This window comes from Pezoporus flaviventris, unplaced genomic scaffold (assembly GCF_033815535.1).
Source record: "Pezoporus flaviventris isolate CSIRO_AGI_PZ_B2104156 unplaced genomic scaffold, CSIRO_AGI_Pfla_v1 ptg000045l, whole genome shotgun sequence".
In the NCBI taxonomy this organism is placed as follows: domain Eukaryota; kingdom Metazoa; phylum Chordata; class Aves; order Psittaciformes; family Psittacidae; genus Pezoporus; species Pezoporus flaviventris.
In genome coordinates, this window is record NW_026892593.1 from 15162951 (window position 1) to 15186649 (window position 23699).

The 23699-nt window shown below is 37.0% G+C and overlaps 1 protein-coding gene across 10 annotated transcripts in view; it reads right to left on the reverse strand.

The window, feature by feature from the left end:
* Positions 1 to 208: 208 nt before the first annotated feature.
* BRD1 (bromodomain containing 1) overlaps positions 209 to 23699 on the reverse strand; it is a 66965-nt gene continuing 43474 nt past the window's right edge. For 7 of the 10 annotated variants that reach the window (XM_061467499.1, XM_061467498.1, XM_061467501.1 and 4 more), the window contains 5 exons: positions 11086 to 11221; positions 9648 to 9775; positions 7156 to 7265; positions 4783 to 4937; positions 209 to 2093 (listed from right to left, as the gene is read on the reverse strand). In XM_061467499.1, the coding sequence (XP_061323483.1) occupies positions 1910 to 2093; positions 4783 to 4937; positions 7156 to 7265; positions 9648 to 9775; positions 11086 to 11221 (713 nt within the window). In that variant the 3' untranslated portion in view covers positions 209 to 1909. Of the gene's footprint in view, positions 2094 to 4782; positions 4938 to 7155; positions 7266 to 9647; positions 9776 to 11085; positions 11222 to 16400; positions 16602 to 17633; positions 18530 to 23699 lie in introns of those variants that run through there. The other 3 variants (XM_061467502.1, XM_061467505.1, XM_061467504.1) reach the window with 3 other exon arrangements.

Below are 23699 nucleotides of genomic sequence, written 5' to 3' on the forward strand. Positions count from 1 at the left end.
AATTATGAGGAGTCCATTATAGGGAACTGGTCTCAGGTAGTGCAGCTAGCTACAATACCTACCATGCAGAGGGCTCATCAAGGATGATACTGCATGCCACAGCAAGAAAACAATCAGGTTCTTGAACTAGTGCCTCTGTACCAGCTCAGTCACGGAGTAAGAAAATGGGCACTACAGCAAAATCTCAGGGGCTAAATTCAGGACAAAATTAACAGTTGAGAAAGAAATTTTATTTCAAGCTTCTAAGGGGGTATTACAAACAATAGAGAATAAAAACATTAAAAACTATTTAAAAAGTAATTGTCCCTTTAAAATAAAGATTCAAGCAGGTTTAACAATGAAGTATGCTATTCAATGAAGTTTTAAAAAAAGATTTAAAAAGTATTGGTTTTGCTGTATTTGCTAATCCTTTATAAAAAAGCTGGGCATAAATACTTCGTGCATTCATATGCATTATATTTGGTGTTTCATATTATATAACTTGGTACAGTATTTAAGATATCACTGCAAAAGAGTTCAAACACAGTGCATTTATAAATAATGGAGTCATTATAAATCACATTGCAAACATACCTTGCCATTTTCATTGTTACAAATTCAGTATCTCAGTGAAGGTAGGAATAAAGTAGCTACAACAATCAATATCTTGACTTTTTTTCTTTTTAATATAAAAATGCAGTTCTGGAAACCCACCCTCCTTCTTCCCCCTGCCCAAACATAATGCTTTACTTCTTAAAAATAAAAATAAAGTACTAATTCTATATACATCACATGTACCATACAAAAATGTATCCAAAGTTTCTATTGCTACCAAAGTGTTCTAAATTAAAAGTTACATAAATCCCCTCATTGGAAACAGAAGATTACAAGTTACCAAAAAAACCGAATTACACACAAACCATCGAGTTTTTTATACAATTTCCAATACATTTTTCTCCCAAACCAAGTTGTCTTCTCATGTGCCTGTATAAAAATGCATATCAATATATTTGTCAATTTTATTTTTCATTATAAAGCAAATTAATACATTTTCTACAATAAATAAAACACAGGGAGGCACAAATATAAACAAAATTAAACCAATGGGAGATAAATGGGATACGGCTTTGAAAGAAATAATGTGCTTGCAGGCTTTAAGCCAGGTTTGTTTAAAACAAAAACAATCAAGTTATTTTGGGCAACAATGGAGTGTTTTTGGTGATTTGCAAGTGATGTACATAGTATATTTTTTTTGATGCCTTTCTCACAAAGTACCCTCCAAAATAATGCAACTTCCTTTCTTAAAATACATATTTGTAATTGTAAATTTACATCAATCTTAAATATGTGGTACTTTGTGCAAAGAGCAACGATTTACACAAACATTCAGAAGTCTTTTTCAGAAGCTACAGACCAAGGAAGAAATGATACAAAGCAGCACCATATTGTATATGATTTAGGCAAACATATATTTGATGCCATTTTGATATTAGGCTTGAAGATTCACTAAACACCTTCAGCTGGAAGATGGCGCTTAGGTAACTTAACCTCATAAAGAAAGAAAGAAAAGTAAAAAGCACAGAAACAAAAACCAACTCCCTCCCAGCAAAATTAAAAAAGGAATTAAAAGAGCTACTTCTAAAATCAGAATAAGTTAAGTGTTGAATATACATTTATGTACAATTATGAACACTATGAACAAGACATTTTAACAGGTTTAGTGGAAAATCCTCCAAACTACAACATGGTAAAATCATTAATCAATATGGCAATGGTGATTTAGGAGATTTACTCAACTATTTCAAGTTTGCAGAACTCAGCCACTGAGCCAACAATTAAGGGGTTGTATCTTCAATACATTCTTTTAGAAAAGGGGGTCATTAGTAGAGTTCAAGTCTGTGTGGTATGTTTCACGCCTTCATAGAATCTGTTAGTCAATATCACTGAAGTCACTGACTGGTTCTCCATGGACTCTACTCAGGTGATTCATAGCACGATCAAAAGCAATTCTTACTGCCTTTCGTATGCTTGAGTTACGTCCTTCCATCATTTTTAACTTGTCTATGGTCTCATCTATTCCAAGGGGAACCATTTTGGATTTGGGAAGCCACTGCCTGTAAGAAAAGGTAAAATCAGTGTGTTAAATATGGAGTAAAAGAAAAAAGTTTGTCCAGAAATGTCAGGGCTGCTATATTGCATTTTTCATATCACAGATCAGCTTTTACCATCTTCAATAAAGTTATAAAATTCCTTTTAAGATAGTACTTACTCAAGTATTTTAAGAACACGAGATATTAAGCCTCTTCCATAAAACAACTAATACACTGCAATTCAGTGATAGTTAACAATTGCTATTAAGGGTGAACTGAAAAAAAAATAGCATGAAAATACTGATGCAGTTTAAGTACAGGCAGAAGGATGTAACAATGAACAAAGCACAAGACTAATTTGACACAGTATTATGTTCTGTCACTTCCATTATTACCAGGAATTTGCAATGATTAATTTTTGTCTTTTTGCCTTAAGACATCTTGATTTGGATTTATGATGAAAGCTAAACTGTCAAGGAAGTTCTGCTTAGTATGCTTTTACCCTGCATCATGAAATCCTACTAACTTTTAATTTAATTAGGAGTACTTTCCTGGTTTAAGCTCTGTGAGTATCACTAATTACTGGGCATAGAGAAGTGATAATGAAAAAATCTCTGCACTCCTTCTAGTTAAAGCTTTCTAAATGTTTAATCAAAAAGTATGAAGTAAATTTACTTCCATTTCCATAAAAATGTTTATTTTAACTCTGTTTTCTTAAGTTACAGGTAAGGTAACTCAAGAAAAAAAAAAAAAAGGTAAACTAGTAAGTATCTATTAGAAGTATGTTATTGTAGCCTGCAACTGCAACCTTGCAAATGGCGTAAACTGTGTTTCTGTTCAAAAACTTCAGTCTGGGAGTCCATTTGGAGCCAAACTAACCGCAAATCAGACAGTAAAGGCTGATATAAAACATTTTTTCAAAGGTTGCTTATTTTTTACCCAATAAAACTGTCTCTTGAAATACTATTTTTTAGTAAAGCACTCTAAACTACAACCCTATTGTACTGAGCACACACACTGAAACCAAAATAACAAAGAGTCAGTACAAGGATACAGACAGAACAGTAAATAACAGTAACATCAGCATGGTAAGCAGCAGTCTAATCATTGTTAAGTTTTGCTACAGATCAGAGGGAAGTTTCAAAGAAGGTATTTTTAACAGAAAGCTTGGCAAATCCTTCAGATGCACGTGTCAAAGAAACAAATATGACTATTTGAAAAGGTAATCCACAGGTGATAGAAGCTGGTATCGTGGACTGAAGATGACTCTGCAAGTGAATGAAAATCATACACGTGGGTTCAGGAGTAGGAGAGGCAGAACAAGAGTTAAGAGTGATGAGTGCCAAAATGGCCAAAATAATGAGAATAAAAGAACCATTACCAAAAAAAAGTAGTGGGAGGGGAGGAGGTGAAAGGGGCTGGAAGAGTATTTAGCCTTTCCTGTCCATCTATGCTGAGTATCCATTAGAGACAGATCTGCATAGTATTTGCAAGATTTAGAACCACCTACATATGGCAATGAATCAGACAGGTTTAAGGTGCAGAGGACTCACAAGCTCAAGTAGCAAACACAGGAATCATTAAGAAAGTGGCTAGGGGAGAGCATGCATTACACTTGTGATACCAGCAAGAGAATAATGAGAAACAGAATACTAAGTATGTCTAAACTTGGATGATCTCCATGAACAAAAGCAGAAGAATGAAGAATTTCATGGAATCCTGCACAACTGAAAGATCATTAAAAAGTACTAATAAAAAAAAATGAAGAATAAGCCAAAGAATACTGATTATGCCAAAGGACCTATGGGGACAGAAAAGCAAACCTCAGGCAAGAAATTATTTAGGTGTTAGAGTACTGGGGACAGAGAGAGTCAGGGAAACAGCAGCATTACTAGAAATTTCATCAGCTGAAGAGGAAGATGGCATCTGAAGTTGTAAACAAATTCAAGAATAAAACTGAGATATAAAAAGATTTAAAGCTAGCTTAATCTGTGTGGAAACAGACTGAAGAGAGATTAAGAACACAGGAATGAAATATATAATTTGATGAAGGGAAGAAAAGAGAGTTGATGAAAAGCTTCCATATCTGGAGGGGGAAAAACCTAAACCAACAAACCCAGACAAACACACACTCAAAAACGGAAACAGCAGCAACAAAAAAGGTAGCACAAGTGAAAGAATATTTTATTGTCTAAATTATCCCTTCAGGCCTCACACAGCATATTCCTGATACTGAAAGAAACTGAAGAAGGAAAGGTTTCAAGAAAAAAATTAAAAAGGGTCAAGAACTTCAAATGAGAGTGTTAATAAAGAACTTTAGAAGTTAAGAATTTAAAGAAAATGCACTTGAGCAGACTGGGGGGGAAAACTGGTGTCATTTGGGAAGCAATGATGAGGGCTGATACAGATAAAATACTTTCACCTTTAAAAAAACTGTTTAGCCAAAGAAGCAATTTTATTGGGTCAGTAAGTGAAAACAGCTTGTGTATCAAACCAAAAGACTATTTAACAACTTATATTTTCTTCCGAACTGACCATAAAAAGGTATCTTTCATTAACGATATACCTTGGTCAAAGAATAGACTCAAATATGAATTTTTTCCTTTACAGTTGATACTTCTGTAGGAAATATATCCATGGAACTATAATGTCTCAATTCTTTCGGGATAAAATTTTAAGTCACTACATCAAACAATACATTTCAATAACATACCAACTTCTTTTATTGTCAAAAAATAGCACTAAGAATAGTTTCTCATCAGATTTGGTCTGCATTTGTTCTCCGATTTTCAGTACATCCAGAGGTGGCACTGGTATAGTAACACCGTTGTGATGGCCAGCAACACGAGGCATCTTAGGGTCAATAATCTATGAAAGAGAATAAATGACAGTTCCTGATTTTTTTTAACTACATCATTTATTTTAAGGAGATATTACAAATAGTTAAGGGGAAAATAATCATAAACTGAGCAGCTACTGCATATAAATTGGCTTTGTTTTACACACATACCTTTTTGACATACACTGAACAGGTATATTTAACTGAAAAACCTGTCTCTACAGAAAATTTGGGGGTCTGAATTTCAGATACCTTAAAGAAACAAGCTTATCTTAAGATATAAGTATCTGTTTCTGCAAAGTACAAACCCCACACTCAAAAATGGAGCAGAACACCTTAAAAAAGGGACAGACAACCCCCCCCCCCCAAAAAAAAAGGTATCTGAAGTCATTTCCAAATATATTGCATATCCAATTTAATTACTCCATTTTTAGCAAAACATGGAGTTATAGTCACAAATTCTTTCTAAACAAAGGTTAGAGGAGGGTGGAAGATGCCACATTGAACTAATAATCACGCTAATGGAAAAACTCCTTTGTAGGCAGATCACAGCATAATTAAGTGCTCAGCTTTCACCAAAGAGGAGCTATGTTACTCCGTGTTTGTTCCACCCACTTCCTACTCTCTAAACTTCCATTTTTTTTTCTGTCATCCAAACTGGCACCAACCTTAAACCATGGTAAACTGATTACGGGAATTAAATCAACAGAAAGCTAACACTGTGGAGAGTTTGTAGAAATCAGGAGAACTTTCTTCTCTTGACTGACGTTTAATTCCCTGATCAACTCATCACACACAAGAGAAACACCAGTGCTGACACAAAGGAGTAGGCAGAAAAGGAGACCTTTAGTCATGATCAACTAAAATCTAATACTAAAGTGCTAACACCATTCAAGTGACAGCCAAATCATTACATTTTCAGCATGACCCAAGAGTGTTTGAGTCACCCACTGAGAGCACTTAAGTGCTCTAAATCTCACCTCCACAGGTTTTAACCTGACCCTGTACAATTACATTTCCTGATGTTCCCAGCACTTCCTGATGTTCCCATCACACATTAGAAGTCGTAACTGTCCAGCCTATTAGAAAAATCAAGCCAGTGTATGCACTGTTTCTGTAACTCCAAACACCTGAAGCCAAACACTTTAACAATACTTTTCTGCAAGCTTTAATGTAAGTAGAACTCTCTATTTCTCCTAAAATAACACAGGCACAATAGCTTTCAGTTTCCAGCATGACATTCACAACTGGATACAATCATTCAATTTATTCCGAAGATAGCAAGCTTTCTGTTTCTTTAATGAACTGCTAAATCAGAGTATTTCTATACTCATTTTCCAACAGAAAATATCTTATAGCAACACCACCAACAAGATGTCTGTCAAATGCTTATTCAGTAGATACTTTAGAACAGTAATACATACTGCAGAAATAAAGACTACCAAGACACACGTGCTGGTTTTGGCTGGAGTTAATTTTCTTCATAGTGGCTGGTATGGGTCTCTTGTTTTGGATCTGTGCTGTAAACAGTGTTAATAACATAGGGATGTTTTCGTCGCTGCTGAGCAGTGCCTACACAAAGCCAAGGCCTCTTCTGCTCCTCACACCAGCCCCCCCGCGAGCAGGCTGGGGGTGCACAAGGAACTGGGAAGACACGCAGCCAGGACAGCTGACCCCAACTGACCAAAAGGATATCCCACACCATATGATGTCATGCTCAGCATATAAAGCTGGGGGAGCAAGAAGGAAGGATAGGACGTTGGGAGTGAGGTGTTTGTCTTCCCAAGTAACCATTATGTGTGATAGAGCCCTGCTGTCCTGGAGATGGCTGAACACCTGCCTGCCATGGGAATTGGTGAATGAACGCCTTGTTTTGCTTTGCTTGTGCACACGGCTTTCGCCTCACCTGTTAAATTGTCTTTGTCTCAACACAGGAGTTTCCTCACTTCTACCCTTCCAATTCTCTCCACCATCCCAACGGGAGGGAGTGAACAAGCACCTGTGTGGGGCTTAGTTGCTGACTGGGGTTAAATCACAACAGGCATTACGCATCTCAGATGATGGGTACGGAAGTAATTATTGACTCAACATCTCATATTGCAATAATTTTACAAATGATGCACAGTTAAGAGGGCAGAACAATCTACCTTTATTCAACCTGAATGGGAATTTATCAACTGGCTTAAGTTCACACATAAGTGTTTCCAGACCAGAAACTAGTGTACTGATGAGAAGCAGCTTACTTACCAGAGCTGGGTAAGAGGGATATCCACTGCATTTGGCCCATACTACTTTGAGAGGCTCAAGAACAGATGTTGCAGCATCAGTTGAAATCCACATACTGCTATGCCCAACTTCTAAGAATAAATAATAATTAAATATAATATTAAAATGTTAAAGAATGAAACCTCTGACCAATCTTCTGCACTTGTCATCAATATCTCATGATCATTAGAAGCCAAGTATCAACACCACTTTCCATGCACATATAAAATAGCAATAAAAAGCAGATACATTCAAAATATCTCTTTAGATGATACTAATACTTTAATCCAAGCCTAAAGATAACTAAGTTTTCAGACACTTCTGGAAACAGGCTATCTTAAACCACCTTAATTTTCAGAAAGCCAGTGTTCATCAACTTCTAATAATCCTTTCCCTTTGAAAAAAGCTCAAAAGAAAACAAAGTTACGGTACTTCAAACAACCAGTGTTTTTTGAAACTACCACAATCCTGTCAAAGCCGCGATGGTACTGAAGATTCAAGTTGCATGGTGTGTTTCCAAAGTGCTGGATACCATAATAGAACTAGCACCTAGTAACATACAATCCCTGCCTGGTATACCTTTCTACTCTTACACAGAAGTTCCATTCTGCATTTTAATTTTTATTCATTTATTTATATTTAATTGGCCTGTCTCTTTGCCCAGCCCTTTCCTGCAGCAAAGTCAGAAAGACAAACAGGGTGGCAAGGAATCAGCTGCTGGTTTCTTCCTTCTCAGGAGGCAACAGAAAACTGCGTTTATATTACTTATTGCTTCTACCAGAATCCTCCATTTTCTTCTCTGTTGTCACCACTGGACTGAAGCATGAGAGAGGTTAAAGACTTTCAGTCATCCAGAACTGCAATTGGCCCCTACACACAAAGTGATATGGTCAAGAGATTTGGTGGAAGACAGTGAGTTATCCCATCAAGATGTAACTGGGGTGGAAAAAGTAGGAAGAAGGCACTGAAAGTTCACAGGCTGTAAAGATGAGATGGTACTTCTTGTATACGTGGTACCGATTCAGTTCAAAGGTGGCAGTCGCAGGGTTTTTTAGAAGTAAGGCAATACTTGATAGAAGTAACTCTCTACTTGCCAAAACATGATTTCTTCCTCAATTCTTCCCCATCTGCTCCCATTTAAAATGGGCAATGCTTATTTACGATGAAATGGGGCATGCAGGTATCAGTTCTACCTCAACATCACAAAAAAAAAGTACAGGAAAAAAAGGGGTTTGAGACCTTTTAAGAGCAGAAATAGCAAGGAAAAGGTGCTTTAGGTGATTACAAAAAAAAGGTCAGTCATTCTCCACAATATATTCTAGGGTAATTCTCAGCCATAGGCTAAATCAATTCAATTACAATTTATTTTTGATCTATAATCATGTGTTAGTTTTGTCTGGGATAACTTTCTTCACAGTAGCTAGTATGGGCCTGTGCTGTTAAGTATCATCTGCTCCTCCTTATAGGTGGCTATAGAATGTACCTGAGAACAGAATTAAAAGAGATCAAGAATTCTGAAAACAACAGGTATAGGAATTCTAAGTGGAAAGTGCTAAATGTAAGAATACTCAGGACAGAAAGTGGAAAAGGTAAACTCCTGTGTAAGAGATTACCACGCAGATAATAAAGATCCTAAACGTGAGAGTAATGAAGCAGCAGCTGAATACAGATTAGCTGCAAGAAAGAAAAACAAAACTGATCATCTGGGGTCAAACGAACAGACTAAGGCAAACGAAGAGTCAGACAAGACCACCAGAAACACATAGAAGAGTCCCTGAACAAGGAACACCCAGCATGAGGGGTGAAGAGTTGTAAGGTCAGAAACTAAAGACAGGCCTGCTGCATGGCTAGACGCTACAAGGCTGACGCCTAACTTCAGCATGGGACTACTGCATTACACAAAGACAGTTCTACTTACGGAAGAGACTACCTACTTAAATCCTATCATGCAATTAAAATACTGAAACAGGTGGAAAACGTATCAACAGAATGTAGTTATTTCCTAAAACGTGGTAACTTACTATCCTCTACATCACTAGAAATTTACGCTTCTTTCCAATTTCAAATTTTTCCTGAATCAAAGCAGACTATGTCTTACCTGTCTGCCAACATGTTTATGCAGAACAGTATCTGAAGACTAAACTCTACACCAAACATTCCAATGAAGAAAATTATTGAGAGAACCACAAACAGTATTTTAGGTAAAATTTTGCTTGTATTACTAAAGGAGCTTGATCACTTTAAATGCCACTTCTTAATAATAATAAAAATAATAAAGGATCAGGTATTATTTTCTCTTCAAAATCTTTAAAGAGTCAAAAGCAGAAACCAGTAATTTCTGCAATGCTATCAACACCACTTTCAGAATGCTCAAGGTATTTCACCAGCAAAAATCAGAATGTTGGAATCTGTCAAATAAATGGACAGAATTATTATTATACAATACTACAAAGAATACAGTTATTTATAGTTACCAGCTGCAATTCTTGCTGCTTTGGCATAGTTTCCATTTTCAATGCATGATATTAATTCACTTCGGTCTTCCAGTGTGTGCCTTCGTATAAGTGCAGGTTTACCTTTACCACACTTTGGTAGGCTGAAACTACAAAAGTATTATTAAAATCATTACTTGGTAATTAACATGGTTCACTATAACTCAAGACTTTGAAGAAGCATTTAAAATTCATCAGTACACAGTAAAATCAGAGCAGCAAGCTAACAAATTTTATGTAACAAAAACAACATAAAAGCCACAATCCCAGATTATTTTCATGCACAGAACTGCCTGGTTAACAGCAAAAGACAGTATGAAAATGCACCTCAGCTGCTGTACAGGTTGTACATGCACAAGTAAGATAAGCTGTTTTCTCTCCAGTGTTAAGAGTGGATACTGGCCAAATGAAAACATGCTCCCTTTGCTCAGAGGAAACAGTTCCACTATATAGGAAACATGACTATTTTCTCTTTCATTTTTCACTACAAATTCATGTCTTTCAATTGTGCAGTATCTATACATGAAACAGGAAATGTTATCTGCAGACTTGAGTTTTCTCTAAGGCACCACAGAATCTGAACAGAAATCAAATCTACTAGATCAAATCCTCAAAATACCACATTTATGAGAGATACAATATTAAACTGTCTTTGTTTCTGAAAGCCTGCTTAACGTGAGTGAGCTAACACCCTTAAACAATTCAATGCCAATCTTGAACACATGAATAAAACCTTCCTTTGCCCCCCTGCCTAACAGATTGACCCTGTACTCCTGTTATGTCCCATCCTCATAGTCTAGGACTAGAGATCGTTACTACCTTTCATGCACAGATCAGAGTGCTTTTGGAAGATACGGATATCACCATTGGTGTGGAGAAAAATTTCAATGGTGGCAGAGGTGACCATTTTGACAGTTCTGTCTTTACCAACAGACTTCACAGAGACAGTCAATAGCTGGTATACAGCTACTATCATCACTGCAGTAAACAGCCAGTATTCCAAACCAGAGACTGATAAACTGCAGTTTCACAGCTACTGAATTTACATTCCCTTTGTACAAGGCTCTGCTTTGCAAACTGCTTCTCCCCTCTCCTCACTGAAATAAACACATTATTTTCAGTGATTGGGATTAGGAAGGTAAAACAAGACACTATATGCACAAACGTGTATGTATCTATACAGAGCAAGAGAAGCACAGTCAAGTATAAAGTGTAGCTGCCTAAATCTGCAGTAAGGGCCCTGGGTTCAACAGAAGAATCCAGCAAACCTGAAAGGTGTCTCTGATTTGACACACAACTGAGAAAATGGACATGTACTCCTTTTTTCTCAAATTTATGCAATCCTCCAATGTGGGTCCACAAGCAGTACAGAAAACTGGCATTTTCAGTCTCAAATTGTATTTCAGGTTTACAGCTTTACCTTGAGTTACACAAAAGACTGTTACTAGATGAAATACTAGATTCTGATGCACAGCGGCGACGAGGTTCAACTTTTCTTCCAGGAGTATCATCTAATGCTCTCTCTTTACTTCCATCTCCAAAACCATTTGACAGACCTACAGTGTAACACAAAAATAAACTACATCAAACTTGAAACCACACCATTTTCACTAAAACTTTTCTGTATTCACACATTGCATCATTACTGTTCTGTACTTCAAGAATTTTGATGTGAAGAAATAACATAAGCATTCACCAAACATTTCGTTTCAGAACACAGTATTATAAATAGGAGGTTCCTGTAATCCAGATTTTAAAGACAGGATGAAAATAGGTAACATTAAAAAAAAGTGAAGATCATAATATGTGAAATGCCAAATTGAATATCACATCAGTGTCTGTACGTCATGTTTCCAACTACTGAGACAGGCTGCAGAAGCTGAGTAGAAAAAACCCTCAAAACCAAAGGGAGAAAAAAAAAAAAGTTACAAACCAGTCAGATTTACCAAGTCAAGACAAGACTGCTTTGAATACAATGCTACAACCATAAGTCAAGAAATACTGAAAATCCATTTCAAACACTGGAAGAGTGGTACGGATTCCCTCCTGATGTTATCTACTTCTTCCGGGAAGTCCTTCCAGTTTTGCAAATTCAAACTGACATTATGTTTTTTTTCTGTGATTAATAGCCAATAATATGTACATTACTATTTTTTATTATCCTTCCCCTGGCACAAGCTTAAGTACATCCAAGGCTACTGTATTTTAGTTTCATAGTTGCAATGAAAATGTAAAAATAAGGCTTTTATGATTACAAGATACTGATTTCATGGGCTGCCACCAATCCTGCTCTGGGTTTGCTAATTCACAAACAGTACAGTTCTTAAGCCATTTCCGTATCTGGTTAAAGAGACATATTAAGAGGTTTAAGATCACATTCTGAAGACTTTCCCAAGGAGGAGGGGAAGAGGTGTGGACATCAGAACTGAAAAAAAAAAAGGAAGAATCCAACACAGACTTGAGAGTATTAAGAGAAATGAACTGGGATAAAGGCAATGGCAGTAGCCTGCAACCAGCTACTGCAAGCTGTAGACTGCAAAGAAAACAAAATTTTAAGATGAATTCTCAGCACATTTGTTTCCTTACAACAAATAAAAGTTTTTACTTAAGGCTATGACCAGCAGCATGCTTCTAATACTGGAAGAAAGAGCAACCCATCCCAGATATCCTATTATCAGAGTCTTAAAGGTCATCATGATCATTGTTCATTCAGACACAGTCAAGCAAGCATATGTAACTTCATGTGTCTTTCTGTAGGGCATTATACTATAATTATGGCAGAACTCCCTTTATTAAGTTCTAATTCTTCCAGTCTGTTTGCTAGGAAGACCTCTGCAAAGAACACTGACAACTAAGGAACTTGAGCTTAGCAAGTTACTTTGTATGATCTAGTCATATTTCAGGGCATTTACCATACAGTGATTCAAGGGATTTCCCACTAATGCCTAGGAGATCTTCCATTTGGATTATGAACACAGTATTAGATTTTTAAGAGAAAAGGGAGAAGCTATACAACAGTCTGAAAGATTTATAGAGAAGCATTCTCTTTTACTGTCAATTAGCTGACACTGAAAATATACATTTGTCTATTTTGTAACTCTTGTATATATTTGTAACTCCTGTAACTCCTATGAAAGAAAGAAAATTATAAATCTAGCGTTGTCTTGAGCATTCAAACCTCAAACTACATGGTATTGATTAATCTTGTTCTCATTCTCAGCAAGCCAGTACAAATAACCGTAAATTGAGGAGTTCAGTCCTAGACTATGCTGAAGGACCTGTCAGAACAGATTTTGCTTTATGAGAAAGCTTAAATTTGCCTACAAACTATCGCAGTACACTTCATAACGCATCTGAAATGCAAAGCTGAAAAAACATTCTGCTAATACAAAAAGAAACCTTCTGCGTCTCTGCAAAAAACTATTTCTTATTCTCAGATATCCTGTCAGACCTATTTTTCAAGTGAGGTGTAGAAACTGCTCTGTTTTCAGCCTGCCACAAGCCAGAGACATGTTACTCAAGTTTCCATTCAGGCCCTTAGATAATATAAATCAGCTATCAGCAGAAACAACTTAGATCAGAGATTAAGTTTTAAAGAGAGATCAAACAATTACTGCTACCAGAACAAGAACACAGTGCACATTCCCAAAGGACTGAGGAAGTAGAAATACCCGTTCATTCTTTTAAGATGATGTATAAAAAGCCATAGGTATGCCAAATATGACATAGCTACATGTCTCTATGTACACTGTTCGGTATGTATATTCAGAGGAAAATAAATAAGTAAATAAAATTAAGGACTAGCTTCACATTTTGATTGGTTCCATCAGTTTGACTGTGCTGCTGCTGAAATGGACATTCTGGCACTCTCAAACCCCTGCCAATGGTTTCTTCTCGTCCTCACCATGTCAGTACCAAGAAATATGTATTCATGGTAATGAACTAGTTTTCAGCAATGCACTGGGAAAAGCAACCATGTGGTTGCTTTGATTGCTGATGTTGAGGAACAAGCAATGCAACAGAAACATGCAACTAGAGCAATGGAGACACTACTCTCCAGTGGTAGTCCAATCTTATATTAGTTTAAACATAACTTATGAGTGTCATTATTTCACTAATGTAGGATTTTAACATTACAGTAGGCAAAGTTTTTTTCAGTCTGTAGAATGGTTACTAACAGTGGTGTCCTGGTTTAGGCTGGGATAGTTAATTTTCCTTCTAGTAGCTACTGCAGTGCCATGTTTTGGATTTAGTACAGAAATAATGTTGATTTCACACCGATGTTTTAGTTGTTACTAAGTAGTGCTTATCCTAAATTAAGACTTTTGAATCTCTCATGCTCTGCCAGTAAGGAGGAGCACAAGAAGCCAGGAGGGAGAGGAGACAGGCCACCTGACTCCAGGTAGTCAAAGGGGCTTCCCATACCACAGCACATCATGCTGAGTGTATAAACTGCTGAGAGTTAGCTGGGAGCCATGGATAGCTACCTGGGGTCGGGCTGGGCATCAGTCAATGGGTGGTAGACAATTGTACTGTGCATCACTTGTCTTTCTTGGGTTTTATTCCTCTCTGTTATCTCCCCTTTCACACAATTATTATTACATTTTACTTAATTTCAACTATTAAACTGTTCTTACCTCAACCCACAGGTTTTACCTTTTTCTGATTCTCCTTCATATCCCACAGGGGGAGAAAAGTGAGCCAGTGGCTGCATGGTACTTAAGTTGTCAGCTAGAGTTAAACCATGATAAATGGGGTTAAAAAAACCCCAACTTTTTTGACAAATAAGGAATATTAAAACAAAAAAGGATCTAGAGCTGCTCAGACACATCTCTCTCTTGCTTGTGGAAGCATGAAAAACAAAGAACATGCAGGCTTATTAGCAGGAGTAATTTTTGTCAACAGCAAGCCCTGAATAACATGAGCTTATGCAATCCACGTGACTCAAGTTTATACAGTCCACTTTTCATAAATTATAAGCAACAGGCATTATTTTAAGAAAGAAAGATCTCAATGCTTATTTTAAGCAAAACACACTCATATCTATTCACAGATGCAGCAGCTCCCAAGCAACCACACAATGAAAAATGTAAGTGCTTTATGTTATCACCAGTGTGCAAAAAAAGAAAACCCCCAATATACTACATTTATATGCTAGAACTGGAAATCTGTTTTTTGGTTTTTAGATCATTAAAAACCTCTTCCCATGAATCATGAAACACCAAATCTCCTGTAGCTACTAGAATAAATGAGGTTAAAGAAGATTCCCATTTGCTTTACGGAATTTGCGTTTTATTGTCTCAACAGTTATTACTATTAAGGTCAAACGAAAATCTGTACTAGAACTAACTCATCCTGTTTTTGCAGACAAGTAGCCTGGGTAAACTTGCAACAAACCTCTATGAGCAATATCCATTTTCCAAAAGCTCATGATTTTTAGATCTAATGAGCTTTCATTGCAATTGTGAGAGAAACTTTATTAGGCCAAGTACTGAATTTTTTACACATACCCAACACCCCTGATTGAGAACAACTTCCCTCGAAAAACAACCCCAAACATCAAACTTTTTCGTTATTTCAAACAGCAAAGTCTGCTATCAATCTTCAGTGCAGGGTTACTGCCATTTCCAATCTTCGGCTCTAGACTGCAATTTACAAAGCAAGTTTCCTGCCGTATCAATCATGGAACATAACACACATGCCCATTTTAAAAATAAAGAAACACTAACAAATCAATGTAAACTTACGAAAAAAAAGTACACCAAAGACGATCAGCTTGATGTCTTTTCACAGGTTTCTCACTGCCCTGAAAACGGTATTTACTGGGGAAAGTTTCAACTTTTTCTCAACAGAAACAGTTTGTTCTTAAACTGCAATCAGAACTTTCACCGACTACATACCAAGCCAGTTAGAATCTTGTTGCCTACAACGAATTAAAGGAAATGGGAAATGGAAGAAAGACAGCAGAAGTTTGGAAAAAAAAATGACTGAAGAACAAAACTCAGGACAGTCCAAGAAGCAGAGTGCCCCATGAAAACATAAAACGCTGCCACAGAACACAGAACTGTGCGCTGCAGACTGTAACTGCATCTTGCAGTTCTGCTGAAACAAAAATAAAGCAGAACTGTGTAAAATTATTCTAAAACAATTCAAACTTTATTATGTGTGGCTTGATGTAAAACTAAGTATTTCCAAATGTCAGATGAAGTGCCATATTAAAACCACAGCTGAAGAGCTGAGAAGTAATGAAAACCCCTAAATAATTTCAACCACTAGAAAAGTGGGAGCATTCAAAAGTAACTGCACACAGTGCACCAGCACTCACATAACACTGTTTAGGCTTATTTTCCCAAGCAAGGACTAATCAAGTCTGACTTCTGCACTTACCCAGCACCAGTGACATTAGTCTTCATTAAAATATATATATGCATATATAAAAAAATAAAATTTATTAAAACTTCATAAATGCATAAAAATAGGTGAAACATTTTTGGTACGCTTTACTTCTCCAAGGAAGATTAAACTGCTTTTTGGGGAAAGGAAGAGGATGTAGATCAAACATTCTTGACTAATTTGCTCTCACAGAACAAGTTCTGGGAGTAAGAACACTGGGACTGGTAAAAATCTGCGACCAATTTGTCACATACACTACAATATGTATAACTTCATAACTTACGGAAATGGGGCAATATATTGAATGAAGAGCATAGTTTCATATATGTCAAAGACTTCCTCCAACAGTGTTCATATTTTTTTGTTTTGTTTTAAGGATGGCTGGTGTCTCCAACATGATCCAAAATAATTACTTCAAATGTAATTGTCTTTCTGCGCTCCAAAATGATCATTTAATTGAATTCCACTCCATGTTGAGGATAACAGAAAATAATTAGGATCCAAAGAGATAAATACCAGCATGATATTAGTTAATATGAGAACCTGGAAGACAGTGAAAAAGCCATTAAGTCTCTCTGAAAGGAAACAGAGATTTCAAATCAATAAGCCATCCTTACAGCATTGTCCAGAGACAGTAAGAACGACACAAGTGTTCCATGTATTCTAACAGTAGTACTCAGGAAAAGGTTCAAAAGGGGCAAAAGCCGATTAAAAGTTTCACTTTGATTCAGCCCTCTTTCTTGAATAGGAAAATAAATGCAAGTCACTGAAAGTACAGAACACAATCTCCATGGGCATGATATGCAACAAGAACATGGTTTTGAAATGTATCTGAAAATCCCTCCAGTAAGAGTAAGTAGGAGGATGACCCTAATTTAAGAGGATTTGTATATACAGGTACGTACAGACAGGATAAAGGAATACTTTAAGGTAATGAATAATCAGAAGTAAATGCATTCTTAAATATGCAAACGTTTGAATGGGCATACTGCAGCAACAGAAAGGCACCTGCAAAGCTTTTAGAAAGTCAACCTTGGCGTAGCCCTATAAATGTCTACTTCCAACAGTAAATTCTGAAGTGCAGTAAGAATATTAGACACAAACCTTTTCAGAATACACAGATGAATATCTGAGCACATCCAAGTTTACAATTCTTAAAACAGTCTTCAATACGCAGACAAAACAGGAGGAAGTTAGTCACAAAAACATAAAAGTTTGGTGTGAAGAGTTCCCTTGGAAATAAAGCTTTTAAAGTCTGCTCAAAATGTGGTCATGGAAAAAGATAGCAAAGAAAACAGTGTGAGCCCACGACGTGGCACCTACACACTAAACAGCATCAGCTTTCAAGATACGAAAAGCTTCATCTTTGTTGGTTGAAGTAACACATACTGAATACAGTCTGGTGGCTCACCAAATAGTCAGCTTGACATATTTCAACAGAATGCCTAAGAATTCACACTGTAACTGTTAATTGTCCGTAAAATCTGGGAATAAGAAGTGTCTCTGGCTAATGAGAAGAGTCTTAAAACAGCTGAATCTGAATTGTACAACAGAAAGGAAAACCAATCAACTTGAAATAGCTACAGCTTCCACAAGATAAGGATAGTCCATTGCTCTGTGCACTCCAAAAAGAGGATCACTGTATTGCAGGACAACTGTTTCAAGACATTTTAAAATATACAAGTGGGAGGCAACACCAGTGGAGGAGTTTGAAAATATTCCAGATATATCTGAAGGGAAAAAAAGTGCATACAAGCAGAAATATTTCTCAAAAAATCCCCACAACTTCTTCCAGAGAGCACCAGCTGTTCCAGTGGTACAGAAAAAAAACTGATTACAACAGCAGAATAGAAGAAAATACCATTAAAAAGTGCAAGAACAAAACTCGAGGAATCCAAAAACTAGCTTTACAAACTGAATTCTTCAGTCAGCTCTAGTTTATATGATTTATGACATGTAAACCACACACAGGTGATTGTAAAATACAAGACTCACATGCCTGCATCGCACACAGATCAGTGGTGTCATTGAGGATCCAAGGAATATAATTACTATAGAATGTCAGTAATACTTAGGACCATTTATTTCTAATTCTCTTGTCAAAGACTACCGTTTTCCCAAAACATTTTTCCTAAACCATGCAGTGACACAAGCAGTGAAGATCCTTTAGAAAAATACTTTTACATTTTTCATTTGAAGATGTCTATTTTCTCACCCATCAAAACCTAATATAAATTAAAGAAAATGAGTTATTAAAAACTTAAATCAGTAAAGACTGTTTTTGCTCTCAACTTATATAATGAAAAAGCATGATAATTATCTATTATTGCATCAAAACCCTAGTGCCAAGCAGTCTTTCAGAGCAGCCCAGCAAGCCCTATAAAGGCAGGCTACTCCATTTCCTAAATAGAACTAACTTCTTTTTCTTAGTTCTCCTGTATTTGTGAGAACACACATACGGGGCATGGTATCTGAAAGAAAAGGAAACAGATGGAAAGGTAAACTTCATAGCTCTTTCATATAAACATATTCATCAATCCTACTCTCTGAAAAAGGAAACAATTTACCATTTGCCTTTTACAGCTATTTAGAAAAATTGTTTTCTTATTTGTACCTCATTCTAGGGCAGAGAACAGAAATGGAAACTGAAGTTGCCAGCTAGAAAGAAAGATTAAGGAGATCTGCCACTGTTGAGATGACATTCAGGACAACACAGTAAAGTGCAAGTCCTTGAATTAGCAAGGACTGTAAATACAACTGCATTTTTGACCGAATTTTCCAGACCCTTCATACCCTGAGAGGTGTTTCGTATGGGAGATGAAAACTTCAAATAATTCAGTATAAAAGATCCAGTTCTTACTACAGCCATGGAACAGCCTCCTTCTATGACATCTTGCACTGTACTTAAGGAAGTGCACGATCTGACTCCTTTTAGTGACTGTAACATCACACTAAATATTCATACCAGCCTAGCAAAAATTAACAGTGCTTACAGTCTTAAGACTGTCTTCCTGGATTCAATGAAAAGAATTGCAAAGACAAAACAAGATGTTTCACTGCTCATGCAGTCAACCTGCCAGTGCTTGAAGTGTTTCCAAATGAAGATAATCAAGTGCTATTAAACACCAGCCTGGCTTTGGTACTTTTAGACAGCACTGAACACAGTTAAAATAAGGCTGACTTTCACTTGGCTAATCAGATGAATCTGTAGAGAGGGTTTGGTTTGTTTTTTGTTTTTTTTTTTCCCCTTCAGAACTCAGATATTTATATCTTCAACAGAAAAAAAAATAAAAAATTAGTCCTTAGAATCTGCTTTTGTCTCCATTTTTTTCCAATTACATGCTGTTAGAAAATAATTTCTGAGTAAGAGCTGTATTATTATAGCTTGGAAGGCAGGGGAAAAGGGAAAAGAAAAGGAAGAAAAACAAAAAGGAGGAAAGGAAAATGAAAGCAAGGTTAGGATAGCATGGCCTGATAGTCCATGTGGCAGCATGACCAACAAACATTGTTTAGGTGGAAACAAAATAAAAGCAACTTTTTTCAAGTATTTTACCTATTCTTGGGACATATGGGACACCTTCTTAATGTGCATATTTCCTCTATGCAAACTGAAGAAACTATGTCTGGGTACTATGAAGGAAAACACAGAAGAAAGCTATTAGATGTCCCAAAATACTGGACTACATGTATGATATAGTAAAAGAACACATACTACCATAGTTATTCTTTACGAAGGACCTCCCTTGAAGCATGTAACTACATAATCTATTCTCATCTTCTCGTAGCAGAATAAGCCCTACGTCACCTGTACTTTTGATTGTCAGGTTCAGTGCCTGAAGTTAGCGTTGGAGTCACTGGATCATTTTTATGATCATTCATCTCTTAGATCAGATTCGTGGGTGATTATGTGGGGGTTGTACTAGATGACCCTTAAAAGTCCATTCCAACCAAAACTCTTCTATGATTCCATGATATTGCAAACAGGGCAAACATACGGGTGATCTGATCAACCCTGGTTCCTTACTTACTGCATACAAGGGTCTTCATGACAGCCAAGCCTGTGAACTCGAAGGTAGGTCATCTACACTCGGTCCCAACACCACAACAAGTGTGTTCTTAATTTATAAGCATAGTGTGGATCTCCTAATTCATTGCTTTTTTTAATACACTCAATAAATCCCACAATTCTGTTTACCATATGTACTACAAAGAAAAATTAGTGATAAATGTCACAGATGAAACAAACAGGGGACTCTGACATTTTATATTTTAGAAAGCCAAACCTGAGCCAGGAAATCAGCTAAGCATTCAAAAAAATGAAATGCCAATGAAATGCCAGTAAAAGACTCCACAATTCCTACAGATCAAGAAAAATAGAAGGGCATCTAGAAATATAATGTTACTATTACAGAAAATTGAGTTGTACTGATCTTAGAACAAACAGCAACTGTAAGTTGGGTGTTAATAATTAAATACCTTAAAACCAGCCCAAAAGATAGTACTTCCAATGGAAGGAACAGGTTTAATACCCAGCAAAACTTTGTACAATACTGACACATACTAAAACTTATGCATGCACATACTTCACAAGCCTTGAAAAAGGACAAACCCATTTATCTAGTGCTTCACCAAGCTCCACCATTTTCAACTATGTTGCTCAAAACTCCTTCTATACTAATAATATAAACCAAGAAACATGTGAAGGATTTTAATGGTGAGGAAATTAAGATTCTTTAGAATCTTTAGATAAATCTTTACAAGTTCTTTAGATAAATAAAACCAAAAGGAAACTTCATTCTCTCAGATGCCATTGCAACTGCTGACTGGTATAAAAAAGTTTCCTTCCCCCTCTTTCTGCCTTTCACACTGATTTTATTCCACATATATTATAAAAATCCTCTCCTGTTTCTCAAAATCTTTTCAAAAAATTAAATTGGCAAAAACCTTTAGTAGAGCTGCCAGAATTCCTGTCTGAAGCTTGAGTAGGCTAAATGCAAATAAAGAAATGCAGCATTCACCTTCTTTTTCACCTTTATCTCCTTAATTTGCTTTATTTTCTTAGCAAATGGTCAAAGTTTCTCAGCTTTTATCATACCACTAAAAAACCCCCAACCAACCAACCTTGTCAAAACCGAACAAAAATGCCGTAAAGTCCCTCCCCAGTAATTTTGGTAGTGTTCTAATCAAACTTCACTTTCTCATCCTCTTTGTACTTACAGGCTGCCGTGCAGCCTGGTTTTATCTCACAACTCAAGTTCCTGTAGTCCCTGTGTCTCTACACTGACAAATTTAACTAGACAGGGTAATTCTTTTTAGGCCTTCACCATCTCCAATACTTTGTTTCCATACACACCTGAAAGTTCTACATTTTCAAACTTCCTGAAGGCAAGCAGCTGACATTTTGGACAAGTGCTTAAGTAATTAAATTTCACATCAGATTTTAAAGGAAACAAGAACCTAAAAACACACAAATAAAACCAAGCAGGAAGAATAGTTTCTAGAATGCTGCACACATGAAGCCTGACTTCTAATCAAACTGCCTGTGCTCCAAAAAGACAAAGATTTCTTAGAAATCAAGTACTGATGAATTAAAAAAAAAACTGCGTTCCATTTTACCCCAGATATGGTCTCTATCCTTGTCAAACCAAATAAAATTAAGTAAAATGGGTCATTACTACAATATTAAATTCTGTAAAAATGCAACTGGAATTCATACACAGGCTACCTGCAAACAGATCTTAAGTGATGTCAAATATTTTGTTGCAATGAGGCAGAAGTCAGCCCAACATTTACTAAGATATTCAATATGGGTTTGCTGTATACTGACTACTGCATGCACAATATATATTAAGAAATTATAAATTCATTTACCCCACCCAAAAAATGGTGCTTTTTACTCTAATTCAGTGATTTGTGAGTTAAAACTGTTTAAATCTGTTTCAGTGCCTTAAGAAAATCTGTGTAGCTGGAAGCAAGAAAAATACTAAGTAAATGATGTTTGCTGAAATTTTCTGTTAGAAGGTATCAACACAGGAAATTTCTTAAGTTGATGAAAGTTTAAAGTGACTGATACAACCAAGAATATGTACATTTAATCTGAACCTAATTTAGCATTTTACAATGCTCAAAAGGTAGCTTAAAACAGTAATTTGTTCCATGAGTTTGTCTTGCCTTTACACAACTGACAGTGGCAAAATTTTAGATGGTTGATATGATCTACCTTTTATCCATTAATAAGTTTTATTTTTCTCAGATGTAGTAATTGCGCTGACTACTTTCCTGACAAAAAGAATTAATTTCTGTAACAAAAGAGCAGGGGAAGTATACAATGGGTATTTTGAAAAGGTCATTGAACTTGTCACACTTAAGATCTGGCATGCCTGAACTTAGCATCATAGAATCATAGAATAGTTAGGGTTGGATAGTACCTTAAGATCATCCAGTTTCAACCCCCCTGCCATGGGCAGGGACACCTCACACTAAGCCATGTCACCCAAGGCTCTGTCCAACCTGGCCCTGAACACCACCAGGGATGGAGCATTCACAGCTTCCTTGGGCAACCCATTCCAGTGCCTCACCATCCTTACAGAAACGAATTTCTTCCTTATATTCAATCTAAACTTCACTTATTTAAGTTTGAACCCGTTACCCCTTGCCCTATCACTACAGTCCCTAATGAAGAGCCCCTCCTCAGCATCCTTATAAGCCCCCCTTCAGATACTGGAAGGCTGCTAGGTTGTCTCCACGCAGCCTTCTCTTCTTCAGGCTGAACAGCCCCAACTTTCTCAGCCTGCCTTCACACAGGAGCCGCTCCAGTTCCCTGATCATCCGCGTGGCCCTCCTCTGGACTTGTTCCATGCCCTTTTTATGCTGAGGACACCAGAACTGTACACAATACTCCAGGAGAGGTCTTACAAGAGCAGAGGAGAGAGGAAGGATCACCTCCTTGGACCTGCTGGTCATGCTCCTTTTGATGCAACCCAGGATACGGTTGGCTTTCTTGGCTGCGAGCGCACACTGAAGCCAGCTCATGTTCAGCTTCTCACTGATCAACACCCCTAAGTCCTTCTCCACAGGGCTGCTCTGAATCTCTTTGCTGCCCAACCTGTAGCTGTGCTGGGACTGCTCCGACCCAGGTGTAGGACCTTGCACTTGGCATGGTTAAACTTCATGAGGTTGGCATCAGCCCACCTCACAAGCGTGTCAAGGTCCCTCTGGATGGCATTCCTTCCCTCCAGCGTTATTAACCGAACCACACAGCTTGGTGTCATCGGCAAACTTGCTGAGGGCGCACTCAATCCCACTGTCCATGTCAGCAACAAAGACGCTGAACAAGACCAGTCCTAACACCGATCCCTGAGGGACACCACTCATTACTGGCCTCCAGCTGGACACTGAGTCATTGACCACAACTCTCAGCGTGCACCCATGAGCCAGTTCTTCAAGAATCATACATCAATCTCTGATGTGACCAAAATTTCCTCAGTAAAAACAACCTGTCTTCTTTTTGTAATTCCTAGATACCATATGATGCAAAAGTAAAGATGTGTTATATATGTGATAATGTAGCAGAACACTATGAAATTATATTTCAAGGTTACATTATACTACTGCTTCATATGTTTTAAGCAAAGATTCATA